This window comes from Rhipicephalus microplus, chromosome 8, assembly GCF_043290135.1.
Source record: "Rhipicephalus microplus isolate Deutch F79 chromosome 8, USDA_Rmic, whole genome shotgun sequence".
Taxonomy (NCBI): Eukaryota; Metazoa; Arthropoda; class Arachnida; order Ixodida; family Ixodidae; genus Rhipicephalus; species Rhipicephalus microplus.
Window position 1 is genome coordinate 96,281,490 of NC_134707.1, and position 19,043 is coordinate 96,300,532.

Genomic DNA, 19,043 nt, shown 5'->3' on the forward strand with positions numbered 1-19,043 from the left:
TTGCGCTTCACATAGCTTGTATGCGTCCATGCAGCCATGATATGATATATTTTAAAGCATTTCTTTAACCTACAATCTTCATATTCATTAAAGCTGGCCCATAAGTTGTGTCTTATGTAGCACTACAATTGAAGCGTAATCTGCATGATGGTCTGAAACAATGCTTTTGAAAATCTCAAAACGACCCAGCTCTATACACGACCATCCGTGCATCAGTGATAAGCAACATTATGTGTTTGTACATATCAGTTGTGCTCTCAAACCTAATTATTTTTCAGACCACTCCCTCTGCCCCTACCACGTTTCTGTCGTGAAGCTGTGGCAAGTTGTGTAGAGCTGTATTTATATTGTAGGAGCACATACTATCAATAAAAAATTATTTTTAGGCTACATGCAATTAGTTTTCATAGATTTTCATTTCTTTTATCGCTGCTCAGGAGAGCTAAGCTCATGGTCGATATTTTAAAATGACATTTCTCTTTGCCAATGTTAATGAGAACAGTTTCATTAATATTGACAAGTTCATTCACATTGAATTTAGTTCTCATTATTATTGTTTCTACCAAAAACGAGCTCTTGAAGTTATGCTTTTTTTGCTTGATTTGTTTTCGTGTGACAGCATGCAAGTAAAATGACAGTTATTGTCATTTCTTGTGAATGACACATTTTCCGTGTGACAGACTTTAGCACCTGGTCATCTGCAGAAGTTGTATTCATTCTGGAAAAGGCCAACAGCGGTGACTGACAACAAAGACTAGCCTGCATTATTCTTTTGTACTATATATGTCACTGTGCATTTATTTATAACTTTATAGAGCTCGGTTTTCCTGCCTAAATTGTGACAACAACTGTAGAGTTTCCACATTTTTGCAACAATGCACATGCCTTTCATACGCTATTGCACATTTTCGTAAGCATCTTACAAAATCTGTATATTTCCGTAAGACCTTACATTCTGCATTTTCCTTATGAAAGCTTCTGTACACTCCATACACTTTCCTTATCCTTCCATATCTTCCATCATGAACTCTCCGTATGCTCCATAGGTTTCCTTATCTTTCTTTATCCTTCCATATACTCCATAAAAAGCATTCCATATATATGCCATACATTTTCCTTATCTTTCCCTATACTCCATAAAAAGCGTTCCGTATACGCCATACAATTTCCTTATCCTTCCTTATACTCCATAAGAAGCCTTCCGTAAATGCCATACAACTTCCGTATATTTCCATAAAACTCCATATTTTTTCCGTATGTAGCATAAGGAAATGTTACTGAGTCCATATATTTTCCGTAAGATTTCATACAGAACGTTTCAGTAGGGATGTCATGAATGTCATAATTTACTATTCATGGTCCTGCAGGTCTTGCGGTCGTTTCGTTCACCTGGCATGTCGCAAAACTGGTATGATAAGGCATGATCGCATGGCGAACAGAAGCGACAGACCATAAAATAAAAAATATGACTTGTCTGTCATGTAACAACCTGACTACATGCCACGCTCATGATGCGCTCGCGGCCGTTTCATTAGCTTCACAAGTACCAAAATCGGTATTACGCGACGCGAACGAAAGACGTAGATTAATGAGACGTCCAAACATGATAATCGCAACATGCGTGTCATGTAACAACATGACTACATGCCAGACTCATGAAGCACTCGTAGCCGTTTCGCTTGCTTCACATACGCAAAATTTGGTAATATGTGACACTAATGAATGACGAAGGTGTGTGGTGCAAACATGATAATTGTGAGATGCGTGTCATGTGAGAACATGACTACATTCCAAAGTCAAGGCGCTAAAACATTTCGACATGACGCGGTGCGCGTGCTCTCCAGCATTCATTTTGTCGCGTACCGCTGGCATTGCCACGCCAGGCGCCGGCCTTGCCATTTACTCGTAGGCGCGCGCCACGCTGCGTTGCTTTGACGCATGCACGTTTCAGCGCGTCTGGCATCCCTGCGTCATGAGTCGTGAAAAAAGCGAAACGCAGTGTTGTCTGGGTAACAAATGGGCGCGAATTGCTGCATGTCGCATTTTGCGACCTTTGCCATCGGGCCGCGCTAACGGACGCTGGTCGCGCCTGGCGTCCTATTATAGAGTGCTCGCGTTTCGCTAACGTAGCGGGACGCGCTTTGTTCTGGACTTGCTGTCAGTGAGCTGGTCTGGAGAAGATTGCCCTGTACCTACGGACGCCACTCGTATAGGCAAGTTTGTCCTCGTTTTCAGAGTTTCCGAGATTTTCCTATCAACCCCTTGGTGGCAAGGCTAGGCCTATCTCCTAGGCCAAGCCTGGGACGCCTTGCCAGGCGTCTGGTTTGCGCCTGGTGACCGTGCGCCTTGTTAGGCTGGAGATGGAATACTACGTCGAAGGAGAGACTATAACGCCCGATGGTTTTGAAGCGGGAGAGTGGGCTCCAGTGCTGAAGGCACAGCTCCGATTCAAAAAGACTCTGCATGGCGACAACGCCAAGAGTAAGCCTTGCGAGATGAAGGCCGGCAGCGACGGGCGCAAGACGCACGGAACGCAGCAAGTCAAGCGGGGGAAAGCGCCGGCATGGAAGAAACGCGGACCGTTTCTCTAGTTGCCAGCCACGGATTTCAAGGTTGTGTACAGGCCCCAGAACTGGGACCTGAGTGTTGTGACAGCTAGAGAGCTCGGATGTGCACTGAGAGCAGCAGCGCGTCTAACGAGTGCAATTGCCGCGAAAGAAGACATTGTGCGGGTTGATGGCAGAAACAACACGTTGACGGTGAGCACACCATGCATAAATCGCAGTGGGGCATATGCGATTGTGAAGACGATAGGTGATCGTGACCTGCCGGTTTTGGCGTTCGCGGTGCCGTTGGAGAACTCTGTGCGGGGAGTGATTTATAATGCTTATGATGGATGTCCAGTGGAAGAAGTTCGGGCGGTATTCCTGAAGAAGAATGAAGGCATAGACATTCTGGAGGCGAGACCTCTGGAAAAGTCAAAGGCGGTTCAGATTACGTTCGGGGGAAAACGCATACCCCGACAGGTTACTTACTGGAACTGTCTGTTTGCTGTGATCCCGTATAGAAATTTAGTCGAGACCTGCTACAACTGCAGACGAGTTGGACATCGAGCGGACGTTTGCTATTGTCTGAAGAGTAACCTATGTCACCGTTGCGGAAAGGACCATCCTGCCCCGCTAGAAGGAGACGCACTCACGTTCACGCCAGACTGCATCGTGTGCCATGGTGCGCATTACACAGGGAGCAGGAACTGCAAGTTTCGCCTGACTCGCAAGCCACCGACAGGCCGTCAGCAGAGCAACGAAAGAGAGAACGAAGCTGGCAACGATGGACGGTCCTCGAAGGCCATGGAGTGGTCATCGAGGGGTAAAGAAGGCACAAGCAAAAGCAGGGACAGGTCGAGTTCCTTCCCGCCATCGCCAGGGCGCAGGGGCAGCCAAGATGGCGGACAAGTATTCAGTCCCAACAGCTACGCACGCGACACCAACAAGAAGGTGAGCTTGTCAGGCAGGGCCTCCCAGAACGAAACTGCTCGAGAGAGGGAGTTAGCAGCGTTGGTTCAGCGACAGAAAGATCTGATTAAAAGAACGGAAAACAGAATTGCAGAGATGGAGCGCGCACTTAGAAACGACCAGTGGCAGGGGATACAGGCACCAGCAGTGCAGGGCCTAGGGAAAGTGACGCAAGAGGCGTCTCCTCGCGTACAGGAGAGTGCAGCTATGGAAGTGGAGAATCGGGGGACAGTGAAGAGACCACTGCCGAGGGATGAAGAAGCTAACGTAAAACAATTAGCCGAAAGATCACCACTAGACATGCCACAGCCTGTGTTTAAGGTCAATAGTCTTAGGTCGGATGTAACTACACTTGCGGATAAAGTAGGCAAACAAAGAAAAAGACAGAATAGGTTGGAGACTCGAGTCGAAAAGATCGAAGCCAGATTAGACACAACAGAGGAGCGTCTCGGCATGTTCTCCAGTGAATTTAGGGATCCCGAAACCCAGGTCATCGGCACGTTTCAGCAGCTTCATACTTTATAGGAGGCAAGACTGCCTCCCGTGGGCGGCCAAGTTCCATCAGTCAACCTTGTACCTCATCATGGTGTCTCGCCAGCAAATTGAGGTTTGGCAGTGGAACTGCAGGGGCTTACGTCAAAAGCGACGTAACCTGCAGTTGCACGTACAAAATCTGGACCGCATTCAAATCCCGGCTGCGGCGGCTGCATTTCCGATGGAGGCGGAAATGTCGTAGGCCCGTGTACTCAGATTTGGGTGCACGTTAAAGAACCCCAGGTGGTCAAAATTTCCGGAGCCCTCCACTACGGCGTCTCTCATAATCATATGGTGGTTTTGGGACGTTAAACACCACAAATCAATCAAAATCTGGACCGTAAACCAGACATATTAGCCTTACACAAGGGTAGTGGTTCTGTAAAACTACCGGGATTTAAGGCAATTACAACGCCAGGAATTGACTCAAGGGGTGTATCACGCGTCTTCCCAGCCGTGCTAGTCCATCGCAACAACACTGCCATTCAGCATTCCGTAGATAGCAGCAGAGAAGACTATGTCCTGCTAGAGATTTTGCCTAATTAAAGTACGAGAAGGGTCTGTTTTTACCTAATGTGTATAGTTCTCCAATAGATAAACGATTGAGCTTGCCACAACTCCTGATTCAAACTCAACGGTTAGCAGCTCGCGCTCCACTTATAGTGGTTAAAGATTTCAATGCGCCTCACCCGAAGTGGGGTTATATTCGAGCCAGCCCAAAGGGCGATCGGCTTTGGCAAGTTGCCCGGGATCTGCGATGGACGTTGTTAAACAATCCACAAGATCATACGAGGATAGGCAACAGCATAAGCATGGATACCTCTTCAGACCTAACGCTTTTCAGAGGCATCAGTAATGCAATTTGGATTAACACGGGACAAGCAATAGGAAGTGATCTTTATATCTTTTCCACGACGTTCAGCACTGCGAAGCATAAAGACAAAGTGAGGGGGCATAGAATTACAGATAATAACAGATTAAGGAAAAACAGAGCAGACACTGGGAACGGGAAAATTAATGACCTGGACGCAAGGGTAGAGACGCTCAAGGATGATGTATATAATACCACGGTAGAAGTGCCAGTCGAGCAAGAGGAGTTTACCACTGACTCTAGACTATTACACATGTGGGCAGCGCACGCAAGTCTCTTGAGAAGGTGGAAGAAGCAAAAACATAATGGCGTCCTCCACAGAAGGACTGCCAAGTTAGAACGTAAAATCGAAAATTATACAATTGAGTTGCAAGCCAAGCAGTGGGGCCAGATTTGTGATCGCATGAATGGACAGTTTGGATGCAAAAAGACATGGCAGCTGTTAAGGCATCCTTTGGATCCGGCAGCAACAAAATCGGCGCAACGGGGACAAAATACTCGGTTATTGCATCAATATGAAGGCACAATTGAAGAGTTTATGCAGGAACTCCGGAATCAGTACATAACTGATGGAGTAGACGGTTGCTTACCACACTGCTTGGGGGTGGAAAACTCAGAACTAGTTGAAGAGTACACAATTGCGGAGGTGCAGTTTGCCATGGGGCAGCTGCGTACTACGTCTGCCGCAGGTCCGGATAGGGTTACTAATAAAATGCTGAGAAACCTAGATTTCAAATCGGTCGGGGCGATCACTGACTTGATAAATGAGTATTGGGTGGCCGGGGAGATACCAGAACAGTGGAAGCATGCTATTATTATATTTATTCCTTAGCCTGGCAAGAAACTCTGCTTGGAAAACCTGCGCCCTATATCGTTGACATCATGCGTTGGCAAATTGATGAAACACGTGGTTCTCAACAGGCTTCAGAATTATACAGAAGACAAGGCCATTTTTCCCCCAACTATGATAGGTTTTAGGGCCAATTTGTCCACACAGGATGTCATGATAAAGTTGAAAGATGATGTAGTCGATCCCGGGCATGGCACGGGCACCAAACTCTACTGGGGCTTGACCTGAATAAAGCTTTCAACAATGTTTCGCATGAGGCATTATTGAATAACCTATCAGAAATTGGCTCAGGGGTCAGGACATTCCGCTACATCAGATCATTCTTGAAGGGCAAAACCGCAGAAATTTCAATAGGAGATATCAAATCGGACTCATTCGCGTTGGGAGGCAAAGGGACGCCTCAGGGTTCAGTTTTGTTGCCGTTCCTGTTTAACCTCGCCTTAATTAAAATACCACCGAGGCTGGATGAGATACCGGGACTCAAACACACATTTTATGCAGATGATAATATTCTATGGGTAACCAGGGGTAGTGACGCGCATCTCGAAGAAACAATACAACAGGCAGGTAATATTGTCAAAGAGGTGGCAGGGGAGGCGGGACTTTCATGCTCTCAGCCCAAGTCCGAGCTCTTTGTGGTTCGGAACAAACCCAGAGGGCTACATGCAAGACACTATATTCCGCCACCGCCTTTCGAGGTAAAGGTAGGGGGTAGGCTGGTAGCTGAAGCTCAAACGATTAGAATTCTTGGCCTCTATCTGCAAACTAACAGGACGAATAGGGTGGCCCTTGAAAAACGTAAGACCACGGTTAATGCTACTGTCAGGCTTATCAGAAGAATTGCTAACCGTAAGAGCGGGGTTTAGGAAAAAGAACTCTGTAAGCTGGTACAGGCGTTTGTGCTCAGCAGGATTACTTACGCGACAACTTATATGAAGTTGGATGCTGCAGAAAAAGGCAAGGCTGAGGCTATAATCCGGCTAGCTTACAAGGCAGCACTTGGGTTGCCTAACAACGCGCCTACAGAAAGGCTGTTAATACTAGGGGTACACAACACTCTGGATGAATTATGGGAGGTGCATCTGGTGATGCAGCACGCTATGCTTTCGACAACTAAATAGGGCAGGATCATATTGGGAATGATTGGCATTGGAGCAGAGGCTCCCATTGGGGACACTTAAATTCAGGTGCGGCGTGAGTTACAAAATGCCCTGTACATAAAACCTTTGCCTAAAAATATGCATCCGATACACCATACGCCGCGCAGGCAAGCAAGAGCCAGAGCTTTACACGTTCAGTACGGCGTGTACAAAGCGGCAGTCTATACAGATGTTGCGGAATATAAAGACAAAGACGCTTTTGTGATTGTGGTGGTGGACAGGCGGGGACGCTTGGTTGCCCCTGGATCGGTCAAAACCCACTCCCCAGAAACTGCAGAAGAAGCGGCAATAGCGCTAGCTATAACTAATTCGCACTCAGATATGATTTTCAGTGATTCATAGTTAGCCATCCAAAATCTGGCGAGGGGCAGAATATCGGCGACAGCCGCATGATTTCTGCATGTGGCCACGGGACGAGAAATTAGAGAACTAGAAATTGTCTGGGTACCAGCACACTCTGGGAACCCTGGGAACGAGGCGGCTCACCTGAATGCTCGAGGTTTCGTCAGCCGGGTAGGTGAGCCGCCAGTTCCGGGGAGGTCCGCGAGAGATGGGCTAATGTCCTTTCACGACATAACGAATCGTTATAAACTAGAGCGGAGGTTTCATCCGCCCCCACACAAGCGGTTGACTATGGCGCAGGAATGCGTCTGGAGAAAACTACAGACGTGATCTTTCTCCAACCCTTACGTGTTGAATAAACTGTACCCGGAGGAGATAAAGCCGCAATGCAAATGGTGTTAGGCTGTGGCAACTAATGATCACATACTTTACGAATGTAGCATAGTGCCGTGGCCGGTGGATATTATGCGTGATCCCTCTCTTGAGCACTGGGAGGCCGTGTTGACCAGCTCAGACCCAGTCGCACAGTTAAGGGTCGTGGAGTAGGCCACACAGGTCGCCGCCAACCTTGGGTTGATGGCCATCTAACACGGAATCATCCGCAGTTGCTTTCTGACGAAATAAAGTTTTATCATTCATTGCTAACGTAGCGTCGCTGGGCCAGCGTGCGCGCCCATTGGAGTATATTGGGCCATTTAAGATGAGCTCACGGTGGTTTTGCTCGCTCCACATATACCTAACTTGTTGTTACGTGACGTCTATGAATGATGATATAATTGACTGGTGCAAACGTGATAATTCTGACACCCGTAATACCACGCTAAAGAAAAATGGCAATTTGGGCTAGTTGGTTTGAATTCATGGTAATAAGCGCTGCAGCGCGAGCACGAATGTGCTAGAAGAAACAGATGAACGTCGAGGCACAGAAGGCAAAGAGGACAACACGAGTGCTGAGAACGCGAGTGCAGCGTCGCGGAATATTCGGTAAGGGACATGTCCGGAAGAAGTTCGCAATTTGTGCGGGATTTAAGCTCCATCCAGAGGACACGCAAAAAGAATGTGCATGATCATCCGGTCTGAGTGCTAGAGACAAGTGCGCTTCTACAGAGATTGCCTCCGAGTTTCATGCGGCCGGTTCCTCACTGGTCGTCACAGGGAGAGAGCGTACCGACAGTGGTACTACCAGTCTGAGTTAGCAACTGAGACAGCGCTCATGTTGTCCTCTTTGCCTTCCATGCCTCGACTTTCGTCTGTTTCTTCTAGCACATTTGTGCTCAGGCTGCAGCCCTTGATACCACGCTAATAGCATGTTCGCGGCCGTTTTGCTAGCTCTACCTATACTAAATTTGGTATCATGTGACGTGAATAGATGGCGAAAGTAAACGACATATCCAAACATGGTAATCATGAGCGAAATCCATGTATGGTATCATTAACATCCACCTCGTAACGTTGTGCCGATAATACAGGGACATATCAACATTTCTCATTCATGCTTCGCATATAATGCATTGCAACTGTACGCGGGATCCTCCAGTTTTTGTATGATTGAGTTATTCAATTGCTTTGAGCTTGCTCAGCAGTTAAACTAGGGCCAGATTGAATAACATAAGCTATATTACCGAGCCTTGTGGCGTACCTTCACTAACCATCTCAATTTTCTCCGAAACTAGGCCCCCTATCATGACCTTTGCCTTCCTTCTCGTTAGGAAATTACTCACGTCATTGTACGTCTGTTGTACCAGTTATAATTGTTTACCCTTTTTAGCACCGTTGCATGTGTTACATTATCAAATGACCTCTCGAGGTTTAACCCTAGAATGGCCTTTGTCGCTGTTCCCAGATCTGTAGCAATGCGTCCTGCGTTGAGAGAATCCTTTTGAATCCTACCATTGTGAGTGGGAGCACGTCCCGGTCCCCGAGATAGGTAGTTATCCCCTCCAGAATTACGTGCTCCATGAGTTTCCCCACGTCATATGTGAAAGATATGGGTCTCAATTTCGCTACCTCCAGTCGTTTACTTGCCTTGGGTATAAACATGATTTTTGCCGTCTTTCGTTGTTGTGGAATCTGTTCTGCCTTCCATGATTTATCAATGAATTCATTTACTTAGCTTTGGACTCATCATTCAAATCATCAAGCGTTTTGTTAGCTATGCCATCTAGTACAGGTGCTGATGTAGTATTGAGTTTTGGCGTTGTGGCCCTCACTTCTCCCTCACCGATCTCGTTGTCTAAACCATCATATACCAACCCTTGTAATCAGGGTGTGGAACTGGAAGCGCTTGAGAGATGTATGTTTTATTGATTTTATTGAGAAAATCTTGTGCTTTACCTTGATACGTTTCTATTACTGATTATATTGTGCTTTACGGTCAACTTGCTCCCTTCCGGGTTTAACAAAGGTCTAAGGATGTCCCACGTTTTCACAATTCCTATCTAGTTGTCGATGTCATGCCATTTTTCCTATTACTGTTGTCTGTACAGCTGCTGGGCGTATTGCTCTATATCCCTATTCAATTTACCTATTTTTCTACGAAGATTCAGGTTGCGTTTCTGTTCTAATTGTGAAGCATTTCTAAGCGAACTTCAGCGACTGTGGGCTTATCTATCTATCTATCTATCTATCTATCTATCTATCTATCTATCTATCTATCTATCTATCTATCTATCTATCTATCTATCTATCTATCTATCTATCTATCTGTCTGTCTGTCTGTCTGTCTGCCTGTCTGTCTGTCTGTCTGTCTGTCTGTCTGTCTGTCTGTCTGTCTGTCTGTCTGTCTGTCTGTCTGTCTGTCTATCTATCTATCTATCTATCTATCTATCTATCTATCTATCTATCTATCTAGCCGCCAACGACTTTTAGCTCTCCTGGCCGTTTTGATAAAGGTATCGGCACCAAACTTGGTATGGCATACCATGACTGTATGCAGAAGACATTTGACTAGTCATAACATAAAACTCATGATATAAGTCACGATTGTCATGATTTTCATTTCATGGCACTGCCGCTCTTGCGGTGGTTGTGTTCACAAAAAATGCCAAACTGCTATGGTATGACATGATTGCATGGTGAACGCAAGTGAAAGACTAACATTAAAATCATGACACGCCTGTCATGGAACAACATGACTACATGCCACGCTCATGATGCGCTCGTGGCCGTTTCGCTAGCGTCACATATACAAAATTTGGTATTACTGTACGTGAATGGCTGACGAAGGCATGGTACTGGTGCAAACATGATAATCATGAGAGGCGTGTCATTCGACAACTTGACTACGTGCTACGCTCATGAGGCGCTCGCGGCCATTTCGCTAGTTTAACAAGTACCAAACTCACTATTACGCGACGCAAACGGACGACATAAGTAAATGACACAACGAAACATGATAATAACGACATGCGTGTTATGTAACAGCATGACTACAAGCCACACTGACGATGTACTCGTGGCAGCTTCGCTAGCTTCACATATTCCAAATTTGGTATAACGTGAAATCAGTGAATGAATAAGGTATGTGGCTGGTGCAAACAAGATAATAATGCGATACGTGTCATGTGAGAACATGATTACACACCACAGTCAAGGCGCCATGACATTTTGACCTGACGCGGTGCGCGTGTTTGCCAGCGTTCATTTCGTTGCGTCACGCTGGCGTTGCCACGTCAGGAGCCGGCCCTGCGATTTACTCGCAGGAGCGCACCGCGCTGCGTTGCTTTGACGCATGCGCGTTTCAGCGCGTCCGGCGTTCCTCCGTCACAAAAAGAGAGAGACGCAGGGTTGTCTGGGTAAAGGCATCCACACAAAAATTCAGCATGTCGCATTTTGCACCGGCTGCCGACAGGCCGCGCCGACGGACGCTGGTGGCGCCTGGCGTCAGACTGTAGAGTGCTCGTGTTTCGCTAAGGTAGCGTGGCTGTGCCCAGATTGCGCGCACGTCGACGCTACGTAGGTGTATATTGGGCACTTCTTGATACGCTCGTGGCCGGTTCGCTAGCTCCACATAAACCAAATATGGTGTTTCGTGACATCAATAAATAACGGAATGTATGACTGGTGCAAACATCATTATTCTGACACGCATGTTATGTAAGAACATCTCAGCATACCACGTTTATAGCGTGCTCGCGTCTGCTTCGCTAGCTCCACCTGTACTACATTTGGTATCACGTGACGTGAATAGATGACGAAGGTAAACGAAAAATTAAAACCTTACTATCATCATAGAGCCCATGTACGGCATCATTTACCTCCACCTCTTACCATTGTGCGGATTTTAAAGTGACATATCGACATTTCTCATTTATGCTTCGCATATGATCGATTCCCACTATATTTGGAATCTGCCAATTTTTTTTAACCTCCATTGTAACCCTTCCTTAGCTATCCACTTGTGGAGAAGCTTATTATCTACAGACTCTAACTGCGCTTCCGGTGGCACCGTTTGCGTAGCTGCCTCCACGTGTCGTTTTGACTTTTCGGTCTTTTCCTCGATAATCGTTATTATTTCGTAGGGCTCGTCTCTCACGTTCCTGAACTTGTCCCAGTCGACAAGTTTGAGTTGTCGGCCTTTTTTCTTCCGTGGCCCTACCTTCACCGTAATTTTAAGTATAAATGGTCACGTCCCAAGTCATGTTGCGTGTTGGTTCACTGCGTCTCCAGTATGTTTTTGGCAAACGTCAAATTTGGCGTGGTATCCACGCAAATGCTAGTACCTGTATTCGTAGGAATCGATAAATCGGTCAGAAGTATCAGGCCCTCCTCCTTCGCGTCCAACCACCTCCAGCCAAGCTCACCTGGAAGGATACCGCGGTGCCACGTATGCCACTCGGTCCTTTTGAGCTTTGGGATCCTCCTACAGCCTGTGCTGGGGGAGACGCGATATTGCTGGTCTTGGGTCTGGACCTCGATCTGGACCTCAATCTGGATCTCGACTTAAATGTGATGGTAGAGGACGTAGAGCGGCTTTTGTTTTGTGCTTGAAGCTTGGCGAAGGCTTCCGGTCCAGATGAGTCCCGCGTACGATTTTCCGAACGTTGACTCGAGTCGCCCCCTACTTGCCTGCGCAGTGCTTTCGCTTCCGTCTCATAGCGCATCGCTTCTTCTTCCTCTCGTTGGGCTCGTTCCCAACAGCATCGTTTCACCAGGTATGGTATCTTGCATTGCAATAGTGGGCTTTGCAATAGTGATGCACTGTCGGGTTGTCTTTGCCGCACAGCTGGCACTTCACTTCGAGCTCGTGGTGTTGCGGTGAGTTTTCAGACCCGCATTTTCTGCATAATCTGCTATTCGGGCTCGCGCAGATGTTATCTCCGTGACCAAGGCGTGCACATTGGTAGCACACGTCTATTTTCTTGCGGTATAGTGAGCACTTGGCCAGTGCTCTTCCGTATATCATATAACATAAAACGCGACGCCCGTCAAAAAGGACGATGACCTTCGTCGTGCTTCCCATCCTTTTGGCCATGAGGACTGTCGGATTTTTCGGTGTTACTAGGATTTCAGCAGCCTCTCTTGAAGACACGTCCAGCGTTACTCCTCGGATCACCGCTTAGATCTTCCGGAGCTGACTCGTATGCGTTGGCTTTGAATTCCTTGTCTACAGTCTTCAGTTGAGCGATGTTTCTGTATTTTTCGGCGTGCTCTTTCGATGGCCTGCTGATCACTAGAATGCTCTGTTTATAGCTGGCACACACTGCGTCTTCTTCCGATTCTTTCATGAGTACTTCGGCGGCGTTGGCGATGCAGCAATCTAGATGATTGATCCCGTAGTCAGTGACCTTGAGGCTGTCACGTGGGTGCACAATTATCTTGTACTCTTCTTTTGGCAGACGGGCATCCTGCTCGTACCCTCAATTTCTCTTGCTCTCTGCCCTTTCCTCCACCAAATACTGACCACGTTCTCGCTTGAGAACTGCATTTGTTGGTCCTTGGCTTCATGCATTGTTGCTTATTTGTTGGATCCTCCTCTTGCGTTTACAACGCGCAACCTGCTTTATTCTCATACTCTTGTTGCGTGTTATCCTTGTCGTCCACGCTCATCGTAGCCATCCTGTGGCAATAATCCGAGAAGACGTCGCCTTAGAGGGGCTCAAGTCGCCATCGTCGGTGGGCTAGGCCAAGTGCATCATGCACATCAGCAGAAGGCAACGGCGTCGTGCGTTCGGCGGTGTTACACCTAAGTGATCAATTTGCCGAAAATTAACCAGCCACCTTCTTGGAAGCGGTATCACGGGGTTTCATGAAACTTCTATTTCATCTCTGTAAATAGGCGTACTTCAATAATTAAAATCACGCTGTGAATCGCTCAAGCCCTGTGGAGCTGACACGACATGCGTGTCTGCCCTCCATGGTCCTGCGGTTGCTTCTGTTGCGCAATAAAACACAAATGAAAGCGAATATCCCTTGTCGACTGTATGGAATACGTGGGTTTTCAAGTTTTAAAAATATGAACTTATTTTCATTTCAATAAATTGATATGTGTAAGCAAAATATCGCTGAGACTGCATTAAAAAGACTTCTGCATAAAAGATAGCACATGAAAATGATCAAAATGTACAATAATATCCACACCTTGTCATCATACTTGTGCAAGTGTCTGAAAAAACGAGCTCATTTTTGTTATATAAATAATATACGTCATAGCACCTAATACTTTAGCGTGAACAAATGTGTCGTCATAATCATAAAAAGATTAACGACAGTTTGCAATAATCTTGCATCAGGCACATATGGGTTCACGTCAAGCGCAATAATATTTACCATATTACATTGCCTTGTTTTGCACAGGGCTCGACTCAATTGCATGATAAAACTAATGAAAGCGAATATCATATTGTGTTGAGTGTATTCAATATGCGTGCTTTTGAGTTTATATGTGGCAGCACAATCTCGCTTAGACTGCATCAGAAAGACTTCTGCGTGGAAGATTACACACAAATTTAATGAAAATGCACATTAGTATCTACACTTCATTGCCATAATTGTGTAAGTGTTTCAATCGGTGTAACCCCTTTTCGAATGTATGTTTTCGTGTACTAGACACAGATGTGAGGAGTCTGTAGTATTAGTGGCGGTATACTTGGATGAGGTGTGCAAAGAACGTTGCGCCGTGGCCGCATCAACGTAAAGAACAATGTACAAATGCTCTTAATTTTTTCCTACTTTACTCTTTCGTATACTATTGAATGCTCGAAGTTATTATCAACTTCATATGTGGATGTTGGAACACGGTATATTGACTTCATGAAATTTGCGTTCTGGGTAGTTATATTCACGTCATTTCCACTATTGCGAGCACACAGGTTGCGTCATACGTACATGGGCAGAAGGTATCGACAATTAGGCATTATTATTATTGCGCAATTAGTATGAAATTTCACACACACGCAAGCAGCACACTACGCAAGTCCTCAGATTCCGCATTGTAGGTGTGAAGTTGTTTCTCCTGCCCACGTGCGGTCGCTCAACTGGTGCATTCACCTGGAGAACCAACACGTGCGCACCAAAAATTTTGCGAAGTGCTTTTTCGGCTCTTCTTCTGAGGAAATATTAAAGGTAGCAAATTCAGACTTACCGTTAAAACAATAAGTGTACAAAGGGGTCAAAAGTGAAGATACATAAAATGGACTCCAATAATCATGAAGGTTTTCTGTTATCCGATTCAACGCATCGGTCTTGTTCTAACCCTGAACCAGGTAGACTAACCTCTTTTTTTCCTAGGAAATACTTTTGGTCTTCACAAATATTTTCGCAAGGGAGTATCGCACAGCTATCTCGGCAAACACCACATACTGCACTTGCGTGGACCGAGCTCTACAAAAGTTAGTATATGAAATATGGTCCAGCATACGATGCTTACTATGTTGTATATTGAAGGCCTTGTAAAAGAGACGAGGTATTAAAACAGCCAGGCAAATTTGCACTGAACGCTGCCACACAAACTCACTATAGAGAATAGGCAAAACGAGCCTTCAGTTCGCTGTTCTTGTTCTTCGAAAAATGATGCCATGTTCTACCAGCGTTCAAATATCCCCGCAGTGAAAGTCAAGCAATGCCCCTCCAACACGATATTTTCCAAAGAAATACCCACTGTACACACATTCATTCGCAGGAAGCGCAACGCACAAGGCCTGGGCTAGCACTCTTTGTTCCACTGGCAACTTTCAAGGATGGACTTCGGCGCTTCTATTGACCCCGATGGGGCAGTAGGGGGTGTTTCTTACTGTCGCTGCACCTCACCTTGACAACGGAAACCTTTAGCTTTCATGCTGATTCTGGAGGCCCTACCCCGACTATTTTCTCAGGAGTGGGCAGAGCTATAGTGAATATTCAAAGCTATTTTGGCACCAATTTCATGCTTAACAATTTAGGTGGTGGCAAAGGAAAGACTTCAGTATTCTTGACACCGCCAAGCGTTGAGGTAAGCCTACTCAAGCCTAGCTAGAGTGTGACGTCGAAGCCCACCGCTTCACCGCAGTGCATCTCCTGGCTGGCCAGTGCATTGAAGTACCCTGCGGAGAGACTGGAAGTGTCTACCAAAGAATTATGGAATGATTCGTAGCACACAGCACGCTTCCACGACCGGAAGCACCACCACGTGGCATTAAGCCGCGCCGCTGTGACCAAAGCTACGCTTACCTGCATGTGACTTCACCTGCTACCAAATTCACCACAACAGAAGTAGACAGTGCTTCGCCACTTCGTCACCACCGTAACGCTTAAGCAACACGTCGTTCTTGTCGCTTGCAAACTCACATGAACACCATAAGCCTCCTTCCTTATACTGTGCTCGGTTTCTGCCCTAGCCTCACAATGCAAGACAGCCACAACTCATTCACTTTCTCAGACGCGAAGGCTCTCCAGAGTCACAATCTCATAAGCCCTTTCTTCAGGTCTCTCATTCGGCTGTTCTCACTTAACTTACGGGCCTTATTCCCGGTCTCAACTCTTAAAATATGGTCTCTTCATCCTTACAGAAGATACCGCCGAGCTCATTGTTGGCAATCCTTCATCATACTCTCTCGGCTGTGGTGATACACTCTAAGGTGCAGTATTGTTAATTTCTTTGTTTTGAAACTCATTCTCCACTGGTTTGCCGAAATGGTAGAAAACATCTCTAGCCTAAAAGAAGCTTTGTTTGCGGATAACTTTTTTTGGGGTCACGTGAGGTAGCAAAGCACCATTGAGCATACCTCACAGCGTAGCCCACGTGAAGGCGGCCAGTGTCTTCGGCTCGGTGGCCTAATCAGTCGTTCTCTTCATCGGCCAAAGGGCCCGCCACAAGAAACCTCACCCCACTTTTGTGGTCTTATTCAGCTCAAACCCGTTCCCGTCGTCTCGCATCTCCACGAGTTGGGGTTGGTCTTGATTGATATGTGGGGTTTAACGTCCCAAAACCACTATATGATTATGAGAGACGCCGTAGTGGAGGGCTCCGGAAATTTAGACCACCTGGGGTTCTTTAACGTGCGCCCAAATCTGAGCACACGGGCCTACAACATTTCCGCCTCCATCGGAAATGCAGCCGCCGCAGCCGGGATTCGAACCCGCGCCCTGCGGGTCAGCAGCCGAGTACCTTAGCCACTAGACCACCGCGGCGGGGCGTTGGGGTTGGTCTACCACTGCAATTATTGGAACGTACACTATCGACGAGCTTTCGGTTTGGGTTGAGCGGACTAGCTTGCTAGCTTGCGTTGGAGCGTGGTGCGCGGATATGCGTGATCGCGATCTCCTCAGCCGAATCGACGCTTTAGTCAATTGAAGTCTTACCTCCAGCTTGCCTACGCTTATGTCAAATCTGAACGAGACATGATTGACGAGCTCATACCCGTCGGTCATACAAGACTGCCCCTAGGATATCCTCCAACACGTCAACGAAACGCCTCTTCCACCTAGGGGTATACAAAGGCGCGGTTTGGTTGAACCTGATAGCAGCTCTCATGACAACACCTTTTTCGTTCGTCGATTGTTCTTCCATCGACCACAATAATACCTCTGTTATTGACCGAACAAATTTTCATTACCGCACGCCCCTCTGGCAGTTGTTTAAATATATCCGCTACCCAGGTACAGGCTACCGGGCTAGCATACTGCCAACGTCAATGCTTGTGGCCTTAATTCGTAAGAAATATTACCACCCATCCGTCATTTTTGTCGACGCGGTTGGTTGCACCACGCCCGGCAGTGCACGTGGCATCACCGCCACGTTGCCCTCCTTGCGACTACCCGCGAAGCCAAGTGTCATAGCCATCACTGTCCACATAACCTGCTACATTGAGGTAGAGGAGGTTGCCGTCGCCCCAACTGCTACGTCTACCGAAGCCTCCGTAGCGCTCAGCGGTTCTCATCTCATGATCTGGAGCTTTGCACGAGGCCTTGTCTCGCTTACCCCCCTGCGGTTCCTTGGCTTGAGCTTCCTTCGAGATGCAATGCTCAAGGCTTCCCCAACCTAGCAGAGGGCTTCTCTGAGTCGTACGCACCAGTGCCGGAGCACCTGACCACACCAAACCACCTCCCACATTTACCTGTTTTCCCGTACCATGCGGGCGAAAACTGCGTCACTGCGGCCCGCTAGCTTAAGTGAGTCTTCAGGGCGACTGTTCACCTTCTCAGGGTTCCGCTTATGCTGTCACTCGCGTTTCTGCTGTGGGCGCCGGCCTCCTTCTTCGAGATTTTTCTCCAGCACGAACCCAATAGGCTACATGGGTTTCTCGTTGTCTGTGGTGCCACGAATTTCTCTTTGTGCTATTGTAGCAGCACCCTCACACAACGTGGATGCAAGCACATTTGCCTGAGCCATCATCTGAGTTGAAAAACAAGCGCAGCTAGTCCAGCGCTCAGACTGGTGCGCCGTCTTTACTTTCTGCATTTATTCACACTGGGACTATATGATCTACATGTAAGCAGCTTCGCAGCCGAACAACACGAGCACTTTTAGCACAGCATCATGCAGAAGAGCAAAGAGGGACACATGAACAAAGTGTATATTTTAGGGTCATGTAGCTTCTAAATACTTTCTTGTGAGTATTTACGCGCGGCTTCTGTCTTGCTGCAATAGGATACCGTGAGTACCAACGTGAATTGCAATTCACCGGTAAAGAATTTCAACACACACTCTCTACACTACGTTGTTACGCTTTCCGCTACATTGCAAACAAGTTTAGGCTTCGGAATAGAGCTCAACGCAATCTTCGAACATGTCAATGTTTTCTTTGTTCCTTTTTGAATGTTTTTCTTTTCAAGGTCTTTTCACCATTATTGTGACACCTGACATGATTTTTCTTTCTGTTTCAGGCATGTGTTGCAAAGCAGTCTAACTTTGACTTAAATTTTGTTCTGGCTGCCTACGTTGTGGATTTCGACTCCTTGGGAACATGTACGGAACTGGGTTTCTTACCTCTTGACGGCACGTATCCCCTCACGCGACATACGAAGAAGTTGTCGAATAAGTTGCTGGCTAAATTCGGCTATACTTTGCCCGATAATAAGTTTTTGTTGACCTGCAGATTCTCAAACTTTAGAGTATGAACTAAAAAATAAAAAACCTTTTTCAACTGAGTACTGATTGTTTCATACTTCTTGCATCATCTTTGTCCAATGCAACTAAAAAACGCACTCAATATTTTTGTCTTTGACTAGCGTTCTGCATGGCGCATTTATTTCTTGGTGTGCAGAGTGCAGTTCGTTGCCTGCAGCAAACAATTTTCATCTGCCCCGGCGATGCTGTGCTGGTCACACTGCAAGCGATGTGCCGAGGTACCCGG

At 46.8% G+C, this 19,043-nt stretch overlaps 1 protein-coding gene across 1 annotated transcript in view; it reads left to right on the forward strand.

Annotated features, from left to right (window-relative positions):
- Positions 1–18,832, forward strand: part of LOC119165674 (uncharacterized) — a 77,288-nt gene extending 58,456 nt beyond the window's left edge. The window contains exon 6 of the mRNA XM_075872370.1: positions 18,574–18,832. Within this exon, the coding sequence (XP_075728485.1) occupies positions 18,574–18,807 (234 nt within the window). The 3' untranslated portion in view covers positions 18,808–18,832. The remainder of the gene's footprint in view (positions 1–18,573) is intronic.
- The last annotated feature ends 211 nt before the right edge of the window (positions 18,833–19,043 follow it).